The 20902-nt window shown below is 36.3% G+C and overlaps 1 protein-coding gene across 3 annotated transcripts in view; it reads left to right on the forward strand.

The window, feature by feature from the left end:
* The first annotated feature begins 2535 nt into the window (after positions 1-2535).
* Positions 2536-20902, forward strand: part of LOC148947067 (uncharacterized) — a 54713-nt gene continuing 36346 nt past the window's right edge. For 2 of the 3 annotated variants that reach the window (XM_089096859.1, XM_089096861.1), the window contains exons 1-2: positions 2536-2592; positions 14919-15051. In XM_089096859.1, the coding sequence (XP_088952985.1) occupies positions 14989-15051 (63 nt within the window). In that variant the 5' untranslated portion in view covers positions 2536-2592; positions 14919-14988. The remainder of the gene's footprint in view (positions 2593-14918; positions 15052-20902) is intronic. The other variant, XM_089096860.1, reaches the window with a different exon arrangement.

Genomic DNA, 20902 nt, shown 5'->3' on the forward strand with positions numbered 1-20902 from the left:
CCTCTGCTAGGGGACTATGTAATTCTGCATGAATGAAGATTTCTCCTCAGAAGGAAACACTATCATAACTAAGCAGTTTACCTTTCAGTATCTCCATTCAAGTATAATCATCTCTACCGTCACAATGTGCTGTAAGGTAGTTTCCATGGTAATGATGGAGAAGCAGGTGCAACTGGCTGATATCAGGTTCGGGGAGACGGCTAAGAAAATGACTAAGCTTATAAAGATATGATTGAAACACTTTTTACGTTTTTCGGTTTAGATACCAACGGTTAGTCCACTAGACAAGGCAAACTGGAATTGGATCAAATTGATCAACTTGGTTTCTTAGCCAGCTTGCATGGTCACCCGTATCGTGGGCTTTCCTGATGCCAAGATCAACGTCGTAGGAAAGTTCTGTATGTACTATTTCTTGACTTAAAAAGTTAATCCTCTATAGTTCCAAATAAGTATTGAATTGCCAGGCAACTCAGCTGAATTTTCACCTGTTAATCCTTTGACCCTTGACAGCTGTGTTTCGGTGACTTCTAATTTTCCACAACTACTTCTTTCCGCTGTTTTATATTCTGGAGGAATTGTTAAAGTTTTTTTTCAACTTTCATAACTGGTCGATTTTTTTAAGGCTTGCCGTGATATTGGTAGTTTTCCCGTGGTTGCTTAGAATCGTTGTCGAAATGTTGATACCTCTTTATTTTCTCAGATTGGCTAAAATAATTTTGCACAATTTTGAGACAATATATTTTGCTAAGATGGCAACTTGTATATGTTTAGAAAGAAAGAAACAAAAGGGAGGCAGAAATAAAAGATACACAAAAAAATAAATACTTTACATGAAGACTAGCAAGAGAAATAGCATATACATGCATATACATGCAAAAAGGAACAGCTTGATTATCATATTTCTGCCGGATAGTTCAACATGAAACCAGGATTTTGAAAGAATACAGAAAGCTGACGCTGGACTCATGGGTGGGGGAAAGATATCTCGGGACTCCTTAGACTATTCACAATGATTTCACATAAAAACCAATCTGAGAGATATCTCACCTTTGTCGTAATATGGAGCTGAGCCCACGTTGCTCCCAGAAGTTTGATTTAATAAAGAGTATTTTAATTTTTAGACTATCAAACAGATATTAAATCGCAAAATAAGTGTAACAAGGAAAATATGAGTTAATAAGAAGCTTCTTGGCTTCCCTTGGTTGTCATGAACCACCTTGTAATTTAGTCGGTTGATGAATACAAGATCCCTTTTATGCATGGTTACAGACTAAAACATTTATCCTGAGAGGGAATCTAAAATTATCTAGAATTTTTCTAATACGATGGATACCTATTTTATAGCCAAGACAGTGAAGTTGATGTTGTTTAATGACACCCTAGAAAAAAAAGGTTTACTTACCTTCAGAACTAATTATGACAGTAAAGATAAAGGAATTTTCGTCAAGACCTTACTTTATGATAATTCGTCACTAAAGTTAAGTGAATTGGTATTTGAATGGGTATAATCATTTAAGGAATGCTCGGTTTTTGGATATGCCAACATAATCAGAACTACTAAAATGATTTTTAGGTCATCATTTTAAACTTTCAGGGGATCACTGAAGGCTCATCGAGTAAATTCTGTTCCTAGACATGCCTTATTCCCTTTTCGCCTAAACGTAAGTAAGTATATATTCAAAACATTTTATTCACGCTCCAAGTGTTTTTGTAATAAAAAGGTGAGATGCCAACCCCTTAGTCTCCCTGTTGTAAGGCTATTCAAGACAAACTGCTACAGTTTAAGGGAGGCTTGGAGAAAATCTCCGCCTCCATATTGATAGACCTTTCACAAAAAGTTGTGAAAACTTGGGCCTAAGAATTTTTGAAGGTTCAGGCGTCTTCAAAGAATTTTTTTATGATTAGAATTACCCTTCAAACTTGACTGATCACTAAATAGAGATCTATCAGTTTTTTTTTTATTTCTTAAGTATCTTGAAAGGTTAGCTCTTCTCTTACATTTTTTTATCACTAGAGACGGCTTGGCGGTAAGCCTTACCAAAATACCTGCTTCCCTTCGTGTCTCTCATTCACTGACTGTATATTATCCACATTGTTCTTTTGTCCCTTTGATTTCTATTTTTCTGTATTCTTTATTTCTTATTCAAAACTATGGATTCTACATATAAAATGTTTTGATTTTGAATGTCCCTTGATAAAGTTCAGCCACTTTACTTGTGATTGAACTGAAAATTCAATTTTTCACATTTATAGTAAATAGATCATGCACGAAACAAAAAAAGTGAAGTAAATACAGCAAAGGACGCAAAATGAAATGCTATTGACAAAAGAAGAAACTTGGTGCTTACCTTTAATTTCAGAGATATTTATTGATTCTAACAACTTAAAGCAACAGGGAATTAACAGAGGACCATGTTTGGAAGCATTATAATAGGAAAACATCTTTAGGTTGTGTTAAACTTTAAAACTGGTAGAAATGAACAAAACCGGCAAAAAACAAAAGTGGCGGCGAAGAATAAAACCGGCAGTAAAGTTTAAATCTGGATCCTGTGATCTCTTTCATGAACTTAAACAGGCAAAGATATTAAGCTGGTATTATTTATTTGCAGAAGCTTAAAATATGGATTATTATTTTTAATCCTTTGATAAAATTCTTGTTAAGGGGGCTTTGCTATCTTTACTATCTTGGGGCTTTACTATATTGATCTACGTGAATAAATCACTCAGGAATGAATTCACAGCAATAGCCTAGGCTAATGATCTCCTGGGAAGGTACCTTGAAGCATCTACCTCTTCTTCCAAAAGGCAATGAACTTTTACAATCTATAGAATTGAAAACCTATAAAATAGATTATCTGATCAAATGAGTCTCTAAAAAAAAGCATTTTGATTCTCATAGCCTAACTTTGGTCAATCCTGATTTAAAGGGTTTAAAGACCTGTAAATATATTTATTAAACTTAGGAAAAACCCCTTGGTCTGGCTTAAAATTCCATTTAAAACAGGAATTGCATTTTCAAAAATCAGAGCCAATTAAGAAGATATTGAAAACTCAATATTTAGGTAGGCTTAGGCTAGCCTAATATGTTTTTAGTAAAAAGATAGATGGGTATTGATTTTCACACCTTAGAGATAATAAAAGTATAGACATAGCAGTTTAGGTCAATATATACCAAATCATATTATTGAGTTAGGAATAAAGTGAATACACCATTTGATGCAGTTTAGGTCAATATATACCAAATCATACTATTTAGTTTCAAATAAAGTGACTACAAATTTCGATACCTTTTTTTTATGCTGATTATAAATATAATAGGCCTAAGCGTTTCTCTTGGACATGACTTCATACCCCCCCCCCTATGTAGGCGATACCTAACCTACCCCTGAATTGGCCTATATAGGGGGGGGGGGCTGAAATTCATTTCCGATAGAAATGCTTATTATATTCGTAATCAGCATTAAAAAAGGCATCAAATGGTGTATTCACTTTATTCCTAACTCAATAATATGATTTGGTAGATATTGACCACCCTTTTTTATGCTGACTACGGATTTAATAAGCATTTCTATCGGAAATTAATTTCAGTCCCCCCCCCCTATATAGGCCAATTCAGGGTTAGGTTGGGTTAGGTTAGGTATAGCCTATATAGGGGGAGGGGCTGAAATTAATTTCCAATAGAAATGCTTATTATATTTGTAATCAGCATAAAAAAAAGGCATCGAATGGTGCATTCACTTTATTTGAAACTCAATAATATGATTTGGTATATATTGACCACAGTTTAGCTACAGCCTATCTTCCCAGGGCTTGTTTTAGGCCCTGGATTCATTCATGAAGGATAAAATAAGAAAATAAGAGGCAAGACCCAATGTTGTAATTTAGAGTCACTTTTCAACCTAGAAAATTGGGTTAACTTAGTGGTAATTATGCACCTAAATTTCCCCTTTGAAGATAGCCTAACATTATAATAACAAAAGAGGGTAAATTTTTGCCAAATCATATTATTGACTTACAAATAAAGTGAATATACCACTTGATGCCTTTTTTATGCTCTTTTCAAATATAATAATCATTTTTGTTGGAAATAAATTTTACCCCCAACCCTATATACCTATTCAGGGTATATATTTGCACATTTGGGGGTGGGGGTAAAGTTTAAACTTACCTCCCATTTACATTGGAAATAAAATTTGTCCCCCCTAATGTGATAATATATACCCTGAATTGGTATATATAGAAGTGGGGATAAAATTCATTTCCAACAAAAATGATTATTATATTTGGAAAGAGCATAAAAAAAGGCATTGAATGGTATATTCACTTTATTTGTAAGTCAATAATATGATTTGGTAAAAATTTACCCAAAAGAGTAGACTAGTGCCATTTAGATTCTTTCTAGGTACCTGTATAATCTTCCTTAGGCTAGGCCAAACATAGAAGAAAACAATAAAAAAAAGTTGATTAAAATGGTCACAATCATGAATATGTGATTAATAGAAATCTTCTGCAATATTATAGACCAGTCCACACACCATCCAACATGACATAGACAGGCTACAGGATTGGACTCAAGACTGGCTCCTTCAATTCAATACAATCAAATACTGTATTTTGCACCTTGGACCTAACAACCCAATGGCTACCTACTCAATTTACAATCCCATCACAAAAACAAGTGAGTATCTAGAGAATAGAGAAGAAGAAAAGGACCTTGGTGTCATCATCAATGACAAGTTGAAGTTTCACAGCCACATCCAGCTTGTTGTTTCCTGTGCAAATTCCAGCCTTGGCCTATTAAAACAGACCATCAGTAGCCAAGAGGCAACAATATTCATAAAATTATATAAAGCTCTTGTCAGACTCCATCTTGATTTTGGCATGTGCCTTGCAGGTCCTTCTTATTGGCAGGATGTAAGGCTAATCAAAAATGTTCAGAGGCAAGCAACAAAGTGCATGAAAAGCCTAAAATCAACTTCATATGAGGACCACCTCAAGCAGCTTAAGCTACCTACCCTTGTCTACAGATGCATGCATAGCAATATGAGGCTGACTTACAAACTTTGAGAAGAAAACTCTACCATCTTTAGCAGCAGTCAGCACAAGCTATCATTACACAAGAGGACACTCCAAGAAGCTGCCAAAGTTAAGCTCCCGATCAAGAACCCATCAAATGTACTTCTCAAGAAGAGTCATAAACCACTGGAATCAATTGAAGGACTCAACTGTCAGTGCTCCCTCAATCCAGTCATTCAAATGCCACCTTGACAAGGAGTGGGAGAAGAGGCAGTGGAGGTTCAATTGGGAGTCGTCAACTCAAGAGCACTACAGGTCCGGCGGACCTTAAAGCTCTCAAATGGATTAAGGTGATAGTTTTGCTATTATGGTGTTCCCTTGTGTAGTTTGCATGTAGCCTAGGTGGAATAGGGCTGCCACAACCTTAATTATAAAGGCAAGAGAAATTAAAAATGAAAATGATTAGGTAATGCAAGAAAAAGATCTGAGTTAATGAGGGTTGGGTTTATAAAATGGAAAAAAATCTTGAAAATATGGTACTTAGAAATCTTCTGCATATTATAAAGCAAGAATTCTGTTATTAGCTAGGGCTGTATCTGGCCCAATTAGGATATTCAGTGTTCATGATAGAGAAGATTGTGTTTAGAGAGAGTTTTGGGTACTTATATATTATACCAACCATACTCTTGTTCTTGATCTGGTTAAAACCAGTTTCTCTGTGTACACTTGGAGATAATCAGCTTAGCCTGAGTAAGATAAACTAGTATGCAGGTATATTTTAATTTAATATTTAGATTAGGTACTTAATATTATGTATTCTAGGCAGCCTGCTTTACATAATTTTCTGTTGTAGTTTTCATAATTTTGTTACTAAAGTCTTATATTTTCATCATATTATAGTATATTTCATTATGATTAACCAAACTTCACTTCTTGAGTGTGATTAGTATAATACATAAGTACAAAGTGTTGAACAGGGAATTTGAATGGTATTACCCTTTTGTTGTTGTAGTTTTTCCTTCAAAGAGAGAATCTTTGTGGTTAAATTCAACCAATATTCCATTGCTGACATAGGGACAAGGTGAACACACTAGCTGATACTTTTTTTTATGCTCTTTCCAGATATAATTACCTTAAATTACCTTAAATCGCACTTGCTAGCAATAGGACGAATCCTGTGTCCGCCAGCTTCAGTGACAATAGTTAATCATCATCATCTGTGGCGTCCCAAATGGTGCACCACGGTTTGTTAAGCCACTCCCTGTCCACTGATGACTTGAACGCATCCATGCTGGTAGAGGTTACTGTTTTTTCACTAAGGGAGTTCCTCAAGCTGACAACTCTATTTGAGAAGAACTTATTCCTTAGTTTGGTGTTGGCTCGTTTCCGGAAAAGCTTTTGAGAATGACCACGAGTTCTATTTCAATTGTCTGGTTGGAAAAGGCCAGGAATGGTATCCTCAGCATTTAGAAGCTTGTATGCTGTTATCACATTGCCTTGTTTGCGATGATATGTAAGAGATGGTATTCTAAGCTTACAGAGACGGGATGGATAAGGGACATCATAGAGGTCTCTAATACATTTTGATGCGCTCCTCTGGACTGATTCTAGAGCTGCTTGGTCTGTCTTATTGATTGGGCATGCGATACACATTCCAAACTCTAGCCTTGGTTGAACTAGACTCTTGTATAGCTTGGTCATAACAGTTGGAGATCTGCTAGTGAACATTCTTTTGATTAAGCCAAGAGTCTGATTAGCCTTCGCAATAGTTGCTTGTGCATGAATATGAAATTTCAATTCGTCGTCTACCAGGACACCAAGATCTCTCTCCGCATAGCTGCTGGAAATGGCATTTCGGGACCCATCCCTACAATCCATATAGTACTGAGTGTGTGGGTTTTTCTTCCCAAGGTGGAGAGTCTTGAATTTTGATGTGTTGAATTCAAGCCTCCAAATACTAGTCCAGTGAGTGAATGTATTGAGGTCCAGTTGGATCAACTTAATATTCTCTGCTGTGTCTGCACGACCGATAAGTTTTGAGTCATCAGCGTAGAGGCTTACTTTGTTGTTTAGGATTTTTGGCATGTCATTTATATATATTAAATAAAGTTGGACCCAAAACTGTGCCCTGGGGGACACCACTTCCAACAGCGGCCACCTTGGAGAAAATCGTCCTTCCATCCTCACCAAATACTCTAACCGTCTGTTTCCTGTCTGTTAAGAACTGCATTGCCCACTCAACCACACCACCACTCACCCCAATAGCTTGGAGCTTGATTCGAAGTCTTTTATGGCAGACTTTGTCAAACACCTTTGCCAAATCGAGTAGTATGATGTCGACTGGGAACCCTTGGTCTAGAAGATTGGTGATATAATTATAATAATCAATCAAGTTTGTTTCAACCGACCATATAATAATCACTTCACTTACAAATGCACCCACTCCTGATGGTCCTATATACAGCCCTAGGATATATGGCGGGACACAACTGAAATAAACTTTTAAACAACAAATTCTTACTTTATGATATCCAAGATGTTTCTATTACCTTATCTTAAATCACTTCTTCTAATAACTAAGGTAATAGGAAACTATTGATGTTGCCAGGAGGTGTTGACAAATGTTTGTTCATAGATCATCACTTCACATGTATACACTCAAATTGGATGGTTGATGGTACTCAAGGATTGTTGCTTGTCCCATAGTGTTTTCCACTGCTTGTTGTTCCAGTTATGTTTGACACTGATGTTGAAGTTATCACCTTATTTGGCAGACACAGTTGGTTTGCTTAGTGAGTGCCACAATAGAATGATGTGGTTGGGGAAGAAGTTGAACTTCTTTGACTTTCTGCAGAAATATTAATGCAATTTCTTGGTGTTACCTTGTGTTCTAGTGTATTCACTTTGAACAAGAATGGGTTTGATTGTGTCACTGTTCATCATCTTGAATGCTATGGCGATGTCTTCCCTCTTCCTACAATATGTTAGGGTAGGGAGGCCAAGCTTTTCTATTTATTGCTCATAGGGAATGTGTTGTTTAGCAAAAGAAGCATGAGTGCTCTGAGTTGGACCTTTTCAAGTGATTGTTTCACACTTGAAGTATAGGCTTGCAGTTGACATAGAACAGAATTGATTTGCACTTAAAGGCCATGGACCATAGTAAAATATATAAAACAAAGAACAATTACACAGAAATTACAAAAATCCTAACATAATCCTCTAGAAACATAGCTCAATGATCTGTTGTATGATGGAGGAATCATACCAGGATTTATCAACTGCAGACTTGAAGGAGACATAATACTATCAGCACTAGGAGACATAATAGCATTCTGGCTAAGGGATTTCCATAGGCTGACTACATCATTAGAGAAGAATTTGTTTTGCTGCCTGATATTAGCACGTTTTTAATAAAGCTTCAAGGGGTTGTCTCTAGTACTTGGTGTACTGACTATCTGGAACAGGCTGGGGATCATACTCTGGTAACGTACTAACTTTTATGTCATTAATACATCTCCCTGTCTATGTCTATATGTGAGAGATTGTAGTTTCAGCTTATGTAATCAGGTAGGATATAGAAGATGCTGAAAGCCCATTATGTATTTAGTTGCATGTTGCTGCACTGATTCCAGAATTGATATATCACTCTTATTGACTGGAGTAGCAATGCACATCCCAAATTCTAATTTTGGTCTGATCAGGGCCCTTAAGAGCTTGGTGGTCACTGCTGGATATCTGCTGCAAAATGTTATTTCTATTAAACCAAGAGTTTGGTTGGCACTGGCTACTACAGACTCTGCATTAAAGTTAAACTTGAGCTTATCATCAACCAAGACTCCCAGATCTTTTACACCATGACTGCATATAAGTGACTGTTTTGAACCATTACTGGATTCCATAAAATACTGGCACAGAGGGTTATTTGGTCCAAAATGAATGACTCTGCCTTTCTGGATATTAAATTCAAGCTGCCAGGATTTTGCTCCCTTTGAGAATGCATCAAGATTAGCCTGGATGGCTATGGCATTTTAAGGGTCATGGGCTGGACCAATTATTTTGGAATCATCCATATACAAGCAAATTTTATTCTCTATGATGGAACGTGAATTGTTGATGAAAATATTAAATAAAGTTGGACCCAAAACCATTCCATGGGGTACTCCACTTTTTACATTTGTTGATTCTGAGAATAAGATTGATCCATTGTCTCCAAATACCCTTACTATCTGCTTCCTATTTGTAAGAAATTGAATTATCCAATTGACAACATCATCATGGATTCCCATTGCACAGAGTTTAGTCTCCTGTGGCAAACTTGATCAAATACTTTGGCTAGATCCAGTAATAACATGTCAACAGGAGATCTCTCATCCATAGGTTTTGTGACATACTTGTATTTGTCAATGAGATTAGTGTCAACTGATTGATTGGGAGAAAATCCCTGTTGATTAGGTGATAGTAGACTATTAGCATTTAAATGAGCAATAATGGCTGAGTTGACTATACCTTTGAGTAGTTTCCCAATTGCTGAGGTAAGACTAATTGGTCAATAATTGTTAGCTTCATTTCTATTGCCCCCTTTGTGTACGGACATGCTGTAAGCATCCTTCCAATCTTGCAGAATATCTTTAGTACTTAGAGACTTTTGGAAAAGTAGAGTTAGAGGATGCAACAACACTGCATATATCTCATGTAGTAGCCAGGAGGGGGGGGTACTCCATCTGGTCCTGTAGATTTATTTGGGTTAATCTTCTTCAATTAGGCTTCTGCATCAGTTTTGGCTACATTAATAGGCACCATGCCATTTCAAATTTCATACCTTGGGCGATCTGAAATTGGAGTATTATCAGGGACAGTAAATACCAAGAGGAAGTGCTTATTTAATGTATTGGCAATCTCCCTTGGGTCACAGATTTTTATGCCATCCAGTAGAAGTTGTGTAACAGAATGCCTACCAGGGTTATCAGATGATGCATACCTCCAGAATTTCTTGGGGTTAGTTTTTGTTGCAGTTGCTATTGATTCCTCATATTTTTTGGTAGTTTCTGAGTAAGATTTTGCAGTTGGTTATGTGTCTGTTTGTATTTTGTGTAATAATCTGCCTGGTTTGTGATTCTTTATATACAGCTTCCAGTTTTTCTTTTTTCTGTTCTTGGCCTTTTTAATTTCTTTTGTAATATATGGGAGGGTTTTTGGTTTCCTTTTCTAAATTACAGAAGTGATTTTCAATAGCTCCCAGTAATATCCTTTTTATAGTTGACCATGACTCTTCTACATGCATACATTCAATAAAAGACTAATCACATTGTACCAATTCATGACAAATTAGACTGTAATCAGTGTACACATGTTTCATAAATTCTGATCTATGTGGTTACAGTCTAAAACTGCAACCTAGGCTATGGATACGTGATCACTTGCTCTGTATAGTGGTAGGGGTTCAATAATCAGTAGAGATTATTGATCCTTTACCAGTAGAAGATCAAGTGATGAAGGGTTTTGACCATCTCTATATCTAGTCAGGAAGCTAACTGTCTGAAACAGGGAGTGATTAAACAGACATTCCAGAAATGGTTTTATTGAACTGTTTTCTGAGAACCCAGACCCATTGAATATACAGGAGATTGAAGTCACCAACAATACTCATATTCCCTTGATCCTTCATTTTATTGCCAATTGATGTACTAATAGCAAGAAAGAACAGCTTGAGGCTGGGGGAACTGGGACTTCTGTTCATGCAACCTATATGAAAGGGCCCAAAAGGCAAGAGAACTGAAATCCACACTTGTTCAGCATATGGCACATAGTTTGAATTAATTTTAATGTCTTCTACCTTAAGCGAGCTTTGAATATATATGGTTATTCCTCTTCCTCCTACATTAGATAAGTTGGTGACCAAAGTGTAATCAGGAATCTGGATCTGAACGTCTCCAAGAGGGGTTTTAGTCCACTTAGGTTTTATCTTGAAAAAAGCATAAACGCCTGCTTTTTTCTGTTGAGAGGATATATTTTATGTCATGGAATATTGACGTTAAATAATCTATATTACTAAAGACAACTTTTAGACCACTGCTTGTCCAATGCTTGCTACTTTTATTCTGGCTATGTGTGTCATTATTTGGGCAATTGGATGCTTCAGATTCATTGCTGCCATTATTATAACTATCATTAATGAAAACACTTGGTTCAGAGAAAGTACTGCTTATTGATCTCTCACTGTAAAATGATCTGCTTAATTCATCAGTAGAACTTCTTTCAATAGTAGGAGATGCAAGGCTATTTACACTATTTACATGTCTTTGAAAGTCATTTAGTTCATGTCTGTTGCAGCTGGCACTGTGGAGGTGGGCATGGCTTATGAATTAATTTTATTACCTTTTATTACTAAATCTCCTTTGCCATTGGCATGCTGTGCATAAAGCTCTTTATAAATTTTGTCCTCCTTATGCGATCAGATTTAGAGACATCCTTTCTAAACTGAATCTGGTTAGTTCGTTTTTGCTCATATGATTTTTGCAGGATCAGTTTCTTGAATCTTAGTTCATCCACCGAAAAAACAATGGGACTTGTCTTGCAAGGATCACTTTCATTTTGGGAGCTGTTGGAGCTAACAAGGCAACAGAAATTTACTATGGCTATCTCTTGCAGGCCATATTCTTTCAATAGGAATTCACAAAGGAATTTCTCATCATTTGACTGCAGCAACACTCCAAATGCTAGAATATTTAATCCACGTCTTTGCTTATCTCTGTCATCTGCAATCAAGTTTCTCACATGGCTCTCTAGTTGTTGATTTATTTCAACTTTTATGGATTCAATTTGAGAATCAATTAGCTTTTGTAATAGAGTAGGATCAACTGCAGCATTAGAAGTTTATTCAAGCATAGAAATACAAGTTTCAGTGTCCATGAACTTGACATCAATGTCTTCTTTGAGTTCTTCTTTAAGTTTGCTAAATGATTGCTTAACTGCCTCCTTGAATTTATTATCTATGTCACGTTCAGCAGTTATTGCAGGTTCAAGTGTTTTATCAACTATGGTTTGTATAGTTCCAGCAGGTTATAGTCATAGAATTGTATTAGATTTATTTCAAGGGACGTATCTTTCCTGAAGCCATGCTAACCAGTAAAAAGGAGGCCATTTTTCATCATATGTTCAATGGCGGCATCAATGACTGTCCCTTTGATATGCTTGGCTACAACTTAGGCAAGGCTAATGGGTTGGTAGTTCTCTGGCTGAGTTCTAGATCCTTGTTGAATATTGAAGTAATTATGGCCATCTGCCAGTCTGCAGGTAGGCTCTTAGTTTCAAGGGACAACTTGAGTAGCAAACAGAGCAGCTCACCTACTATATCAGCAAGTTCTTTAAGAAGTCAGTTCACATAAACATGTTTACTTCCATTGCTATCCTTGTTCATACACCTTTTTAAATAATTCTTGATATCTGATAGATCTGAAACTGAAGGGACCCATTCACAAAGAAACTAAAGTATCAAAAGATGGAAAGTAACAGAGAAATTTATTAGTTAGGGCTAAGAGTGATGACAGTGGTTAAGCATGGTTCTGAAGTGTGGATGCTCCAAAAAATGGAAGTAGAGTTGCTAGATGTTTTCCAGAGAAATTGTCTGCAGATTGTTTTGGGTACCTGACTGATTGACCATATCTCAAATACTAAGCTGTGTGAAAAATATGGTTCAATCCTGCTTTCTAGGGCTATAATGAGAGAAAGAATGAGATTGCTAGGATATGTTATGGGGATGAAGGATGACAGATTGTCCTTGTTGGCCAACTGTCTAGGGTTAAAAAAGTGGGTTGTCCCCAAGTGGGATGGGACGATGTCACAAGGAGAAATTTAAGGGAAAGAGGAACTTCTTGGGGGGGGGTGTAGTGAGAGAGGCTTTGAAGAGATTTGGAGGGAGGAGGAGCATGCGTAGCTGTGCTGGCTTCAGGCAGCTTGGTCCTGCAGTTGATGTTGTTAGTAGCAGTAGTATATAGAGACCATTTGGGGTAGGGAAGAGGTTTTGTGTATTTGCAAATGAAACAATTATTATCTTTTGAAATAGCATAAAAAAGGCATCAAGTAGTCAGTTCACCTGTCTCCATTTCTGTAATGGATAATGTATATATTTACCTCTTTGTGCATAAATAGCCAATTTAGCAATTTAGTGGTGCAGAGGCATCACTAGCCAAAATGCTTAGGGAATAGGAGAGCAAAGAACTTTAAAGATGGGCTGGTCATTTTTACTGACTGAGTTGAGTGATATGGCTATTGCAATTACTTCATTTTTTATTTATCTACTTATTATTATTTTTTACAATTGACACTGATCCTCATTTATTGATTTTGTGTCATATCTTTCCATCAATCCATTTACCTAAACAAAAAAAAGAAGAAAATGAAAATTGATTCAGTAAAATAGTGGCACTTTCAGCACTATTTTACTGACTTGAATTCTTTTACAGACTGGCTGAAAACTTTGGGGGAGGGTATTCCCCCTCCCACTTTCATATACAACTCCTAGGCATAGGACAGGAACCAGATAAAATTTGGAATATACAATTTATTGCTCTCTCCAAATATAAATATCACTGCTATAGCAATTGCATCTCAGCTCTACTTCTCCCCTAATGAGGCCAGATATAGCCCTATGCCTTAAGTTATTACAAAAGTTTACTAATTTTTTCAAATTGGCTGTATTTGGTATTACAAACCAAGTTTTGACAAGGAATAAACATAAAAAATAATATCAACTCGTAAAATCAGCAAGCTTGTGTGTATAGTCTATGGCTAGACTTTATTTAACCCCTTTAGCAGGCTTTGGGGGGGAGCAGGGACACAATTATTTTGGTAGTGATTATTTTATTCAAAAAGAGTATTGATAACTTTAGGCTACTTCTTTTTTTTCTATGTGATTTCTGTCCTATAAGCTAAATTAACAAAAACAATTAAGCAATGTTATCAAAACTTTAAGGAATGGTCTTAAAGCTCAGTTTTTAAGGTATGCCCAAGAACAGTTGTCCTCCTTCCTTTAGGACACTTGCTTTCAGAAACGCATCTAGGACTAATTGAACATCTAGGAAAGTACTTCCAACCTCTCACCAACAATCCATCCCCTCAGATAATTGTCACTTTTCAGCTCTGATTGCATTGCATTCGAAACTAGGCTATAACTGCTTTAGACTGTGGCTAAAATGAAAGTAATAGTTGGTTTACATCCTTTGCCAAGCTAAGCACTCTTTTAAAAAAACATTATCGTTATTATATTCAGCTATTTTTTATGTATTAGAATTTCAGAGTTGTTTCCAGTTTAACTGGATTGCCAAAACATCCCCCCCTTTCAGTCCGGATTTGATGGAAATCACACTCCATTTTTGAAATCTGTAGTTAGTCTGATTTAGTGCAGTTGTACTGCAATCTTAAGGTAGGCCTATCAGAATTTAATCATTACCCCAACTAGCACATTTCTAGCAAACATGTTTTCTAGAAATATTTTATACAATATAGGACTGATATAATAATGTCTGATCTTAAGCATAGGTCCACTTGTGTGCCACCACTGTGGGAGAGAGAGGAGTGAGTTGGAAGCTTTTTTGCAAGGGAGTAGAAAGAAAGAGATCTATCTTTAAATGGACTTGTTCTTTTGAAACACTCCTCCCTTCCCTCTTATCACTCTGTGTGCATGTATAATGTTTAGGCTTTACAGCTTTTACTTTTTTAGCAATGAAGATAGACAGTCATTCTTCCTTGACTAGTTTTCTATTTCAAGAGATGTGGTTCTCCTTTTAAATAATCATTTTAATAACAGTATATACACTTAGTCATTCTATTCTGTTTGTTTTAGCTCTAATTCAGCAGGTTGGTCATACAAGTTTTTTTTTTGTAAATTTTGTCTTCTCTTTCAGTCATATTTTGCTATAAAGGACTACAGTGTCTCTATCATAATCAACTCAATTGAAAGACATTTTTCCTACGATGTTCAAAGTTGGAGACAAAGTTTTTGCAAAATTAAAGGGATTCCCACACTGGCCAGGCAGGGTAGGTTTTTATGTTTATTTGTGCAGATGGTAATTATATTTTGTTAACAAAAAGAACACATGTCTACATGGAAATTTCCCTAAAATAACAATAATTGTGAATTTGCTGTAAACTTCTACAGTAGTTGGATTCAAACTAACAAAGTCATCAGTGGCGTCGTTTGGGGGAAGCGAGGGGGTGGGCAGTTGCCCCCTCCCAATAATTTAGAGAAAAAATTATTATATAGTCCTTATCCCTTGACTCTCAGGATGTGTACCCCTCTTGACCCCCTATAAAAATGCTGAAGCTACGCCCCTGAGGGTTATTCATACAAGACAGGCAACTGCTATAGAGCCACAATGGCATATTCAATTATACATTGCATCATTGCTAAGTCTTGCTGGCTAAAGTTAAACAGTCGTTTTCTATAACTGAAACCGCTTATATACCACTCACTGACTCAGGACTTTTCAATTTTGGCTCCTGGATTACTACTGAAAATTAGTCCACAGTGTATCAAACAAATGACGTTGACTACAAGGCTTTGTCCCTCCAAAATCTATTGAGGAGTAATTATGAATTCCACTTCCCTGAGAAAAAATTTAAAACGTGTTCTACAGATAAGCCTTACGTTACTGAGTCTTTTAAAAAACTTATAAGAAAAAAAATCAATTTTTTCAAAGCAGGTCGCATTACTGAGGCTAATAGTCTAAGGAGGTTCCTAAAGAAAAAATTAAGAAAAGCAGCTTCTAATTACTATAATAATAAAGTCAAAGATCTATATTCTAACAAGCCCAAGCAATGGTACAGAAAAATTAAAGAAATATGCGGAAAAAGTCCTTCCGAAACTGATTTTCATCTCCCTGAACCCCCTAATAAGACTGCCAACGATCTAAACTTGTACCTTGCTTCCATCGTGCAAAGTCTCCCCCCTTTCACTGGCTCAAGTCCAACTATTCTTCCCAATACTTCCTTCCCCTTTATTTCTCCCTCCGATGTTATAAATAAAATTTTTAAGCTTAGAAAATCAAGTATTTGTCCCTTGGACATCCCAGTTGACTTAATTAAAGCCTTTTCGGACAAAATTGCTGAGCCTTTATCAAATATTTTCAACCACATCACAAAATTTGGTAAATTCCCAAGTTGCTGGAAACAAGGTTTTATAACACCTGTCCCTAAAAATGCGCCAGTCTGACTTTCGCCAACATTCGCCCCATTACGCTCACTTCTGTTTTTTCCAAACTTTATGAAGGTTTCCTTTGTGACTGGCTTAAGGATAAAATTTGTCCGCGTATTAACACCCGGCAGTTTGGTAACTTAAAGGAAACTTCCACCACCCATTACCTTGTGCACTTAATGCATACCATCGTAAGTAACCTTGATAAACCAAATGTCTGGCTGAATCTTGTCTTAGTTGATTTCCAAAAAGCTTTTGACCTGGTTGACCGCACCACCCTAATTCGTTCACTCCTGGTTAACTTTAAACTTGATCCTCTGTTAGTAAATATTGTTATATCGTTTCTTTCAAATAGATCTCAAGTTGTTAAATACACAAATATTTTCTCTAACCCCCTCCCTATATATTGTGGAATTCCTCAAGGAACCTTATTTGGACCACTTTTATTTCTAGTCATGATTAACGATATTGGTAAGGACTTCCCCATAGGTGGAAATACGTGGATGACTTGACGATCCTCGAAGCATGTCACAGGAATATTAAAAGTGACCCCCTTGAAATTCTATCCCACATTTCGGATGAAGCTAAGAACCTAAATATGAAAGTAAATTCCACTAAATCAAATATAATTACGATAAATTTCTTGAAATCTATTCCCGCCTTCCTTGACCCTATACCCCCAGATATTTCTGTGTCTTCCTTTAAATTACTTGTGGTTAGAATTTCCTCTAATTTAAAGTGGGATATCCACGTGAAAGATATTGTCCGTAGAGCTAATGCGTCCATGTCTCTCCTTAAGCTCTTGAATTAATTTTAACATCCCCCCATCCCATTCTTTAAGGATTTATACTTCCTTTGTCCACCCGCATCTTGAATATGCTTGTCCAGTTTGGCATCCTGGCATCTCCCGTGATGAATCAGATAAAATTGAATCTATTCAAAAAAGAGCCCTAAGAATAATTTTTAAAGAAACTTTGGTTCCATATTCACTCCTTCTAAAAAAGGCCAAGCTGGAAACTCTTGAGCACAGGAGAGGAACGCTGTGCCTCTGTTTTGCAAAAAATGCAATAATAAACCCTCGCACGGAAAACATTTTCCCCAAAAGACACTCCCCATCCAGACACCGCCTGCCGCGTTCTGTATCTGAACCCATCCCTATCTTGTCCCCCATCCGTTGTTTAACCTCCAGATATGAAAAAAACTTTGTCCCCTTCATTACTGATCAAATAAACCACTAGTTTTTTTTGTTTTTTTTTACTGGTGACACCCATACTGGGGTCCGTTTGGCTCTTCTGTTCCTTCCCCTTTTTATATACTCTCTTTTAAACCTTTTTAACATTATTTTTATCTCAATTTTTTTTTTTTTTTTTTTTTTAATTTGTGCCTTTTTAACTTTCTTAAATTTTACATTTTTTGTTAGAATAATTAATTGCTTTGCCTTTCTGATATTGTTGTTTTTGGCATTGTTTAGCCAGTTTTTTAGTTGTTGTGCTATTTATGTCTTTTTTTATTATATGACCCCGAAATGCGAATTCGGCCCTTCGGGGCTTGTGATAGCCATTTTTTGAAATAAATATCTTATCTATCTAAAGTCCAAATCCCCACTTGGAATATATTTATTGCATTGTTTTCTTATATGTTGATATACTAACATTCACTTTGTACAACTATGAAGTATAATGGAGCTTATTATGCTTTGCCTAAACCACTTGCCATCAAACCTTTCCCTTCACCAATTATAGTGTATCATCTGGTGACTTTGTTTAAAAAACTAGGAAATTTCAAAGAAAATTGGATATTCAATAAGATTAATCTACAATGGTTTATAATTAAAGCTGAAGATTTTTGTAAGTGATAGTTAATCTTTTTCTTAATTCTCTAGAACTACTTAAGTGAAAATTCAGCTGGCGCAAAGTAGGCCTAGTTTTAGCTTGGGAAATCCTGGTAGGTTAAACAGGTTAGCTGGCTCAGAGATAGTAGGTCAAGCTGAACAGAATTAGGCTTTCTTAACCCTTCTCGGCATTTTAAAGTAACCGAAAAGACAAGTTCAAGTCAGGTGGTTGACATGCTGGACTTGCAATCCTATGCCCTTTGAAGTTCTAGTGCTGCTGATGATTTGTTTGGGATGGGGGTTAGTATTGTGACAATGAGCTCAACCAGAGTTAATCCATCTCCAAATGGATACCCAAAGAAATCTGGAGAACAGATATGAGAAATATCACATGATTTGGCTCCAACTCTACATAGCACTTGTGACCAAATACAGATAATCTGCCTGCTCCACGTGGAGCATTAGTCTGATTGCAAAAAAGCTATGGAAATTTTTTGAAGAGTCAAATATACAGGTGTTTTGAGCCAACAAAGTTGCCGAAGGATGGATGGTTTTGATGATATTTTAAAAACTAACACAAGTGTTTACTCTTCTTCTTATTCTCCTTCTGAAAAAAACCTGGAATCCAAAATAGACTCCTTTCAGCTTTTGACAGGTTTTCTTGTGATTATTGATCTGATGCTTAAATACCACTACAGTGTTGATATCAACAAAGATGCTCTTTCATTTTGATGCCTTAAACTTCATTACAATCTTGATGTTAATTAATTTTTTTGTTTTTTTTTTCTAGCCCTACAATTGTAAAGGATTAAATTCTGTCTGGTTAACAGATAAAAACACAATAACACAAAACAAAAGGGAAAAAGGAAAGAGAGAATCTGATGGATTGTGGGAAGTACGAATGCTCGAGGTGCCTGTTCCCATCTGTTTAAGGTTCATAGACTGGCTGATACCCATACCACTCTTTTTACTTGCTCTCACTCTCTTCTTCACTAGAAAACTGTATTGGTAAACTGACTCAAACAATCTATTTTATGCATGAGAAAAAGAATAATACTTTTGTACAGGTACCTTTCATTTCCTATTTTGAAATTGGCTTTAAACAGCTCGTCAATATCATTGTGTATCTTTAGTCTTTCAGACGTGTGTTTGATATTTGCTGCCAGGTGTATTTTGCTGTTGCATTCAAAAACGACATGTTGCAAAGTCTCTGTCACTTTTGAACAAAATCTACAGTATGGATGGTCCCTTTTATTACATTCATACTCTTCCTTTCTTCGAATCAGTCACTCTTTCTTCTGAACTAAAAAAAATTACTTTCCCAAAAGGCAAAGATGAGAATAGGAGGTAGGAACCGCTTCTGAGGTATTCCTCGTCGTGTTGTGTCACATAGAGGGTGGGAGGATCGAAATAAATGGGTTTATTCACTGTAGAATTTGTCAACATATCGGCAATTTCATTATAGTGTATACTCTGATGACTTGGAATCCGTTGAAACCGGATGATAATATGTCTCTCTTGTAGGTTAAAGAGAATATTCTTAAGGCAGTACAGATCCGAGTCAGCAGCTGACTTTTTGTATATTAGAAAGCAATTGTAAAGCTGACTTTGAGTCTGAGAGGACAACACTCTTTTTTGACGAAGGAGGTTAACTACCTTAAGCACCTCAGCTATAGCTTTGACCTCAGCTGTTAGGATGAAAGATCCATTTGGCAGCCTGGCACTATTATGTAACGAGTAATTTTTGATAGTCGCAGCTGAAGTATCTTTGGACCCTTTTACCAAACCATCCATGTAGATATGTAGGAAATCTGGATAGTCAGTTACAAATTTCGGTCTGAAAATTAACTTAATCTGTGTGGGAAAACAGTTTCACTTCTTATCTGAAATAAACTCAGTGCAAGCTTAAATAAGATTTAATTTCTGTTTTGGAGACCAAAGATGCAAAATATAGCTCACTGCATCATTTTTCCAACTGAAAACTGGTTCAGTGAAAAGAATCCAAGAGGAGATATGTGAACTGTTCTTCATTAAACGATTACATCCAAAGGTAATCGTTTTCCAGTTTAAAGAAAAAGACCCATTAAACCGGGCCAATCGCTTGGATTTTTGTGAAGTATTTGGTTACCACCATCATGCAGTGACGGCATACCAGTTAGTGGCTGGACTTTATGACTTAGGGTATGGTTGTGAAAGCCAAGGGCTAATTTTATTGCCATAGTTGGAACGTTTCCAAAATTGCGAAATTTTTTTGCAACATCTTCCACATGCTTCAATACCATACTAAATTTTGGAGTGGACAAGCTTTTTATACAAGTCAAGCAGGACTGTTCGTGAGCTGGCCCATTTCGTGAAAAGAACGCTTTAAAATTAGCCTTTTCATGCAGGATTTTTAACAGAATCAGTTTGTTTTTTCCAAGTCAGACTATGGTCCAAATGGATATGAAGAAGCTTGAGACACAGGTCATAATCAATATCATTGCCATTAAACCGTATTGTGGAGGGGATACATCCTTTCCTTTTTTAAAGTTAATTAGCCATAGCAAAAGACTATAGCTCTTTCATCATTTGGTTTACTTCAGTTGCCATATCATTTGCATTGGCCCTAGAGGTTCCAATCAGATTATCACCAACAAATTCTGCTTTGGAGGTTTTATTAGAGCTGATCCTTAATTCAAATAGAAACAATTTGAGCAAAAAAGGGCGTGATAACCCCTGCGGGATTCCTTTATGTAGTGGATAAATATTGGAGTATTCTCTGTGGATTTTAGCTTTATAATAATCGTTGGATAAGTAGTTATCAAAAACTTGATAACCACATCAGGGAAGTCCATATTTTTAAGAGTTTTACCAAGTAAGGTTTT

This window comes from Artemia sp. Qi Xiang Cuo, chromosome 11, assembly GCF_049724085.1.
Source record: "Artemia sp. Qi Xiang Cuo chromosome 11, ASM4972408v1, whole genome shotgun sequence".
Taxonomy (NCBI): Eukaryota; Metazoa; Arthropoda; class Branchiopoda; order Anostraca; family Artemiidae; genus Artemia; species Artemia sp. Qi Xiang Cuo.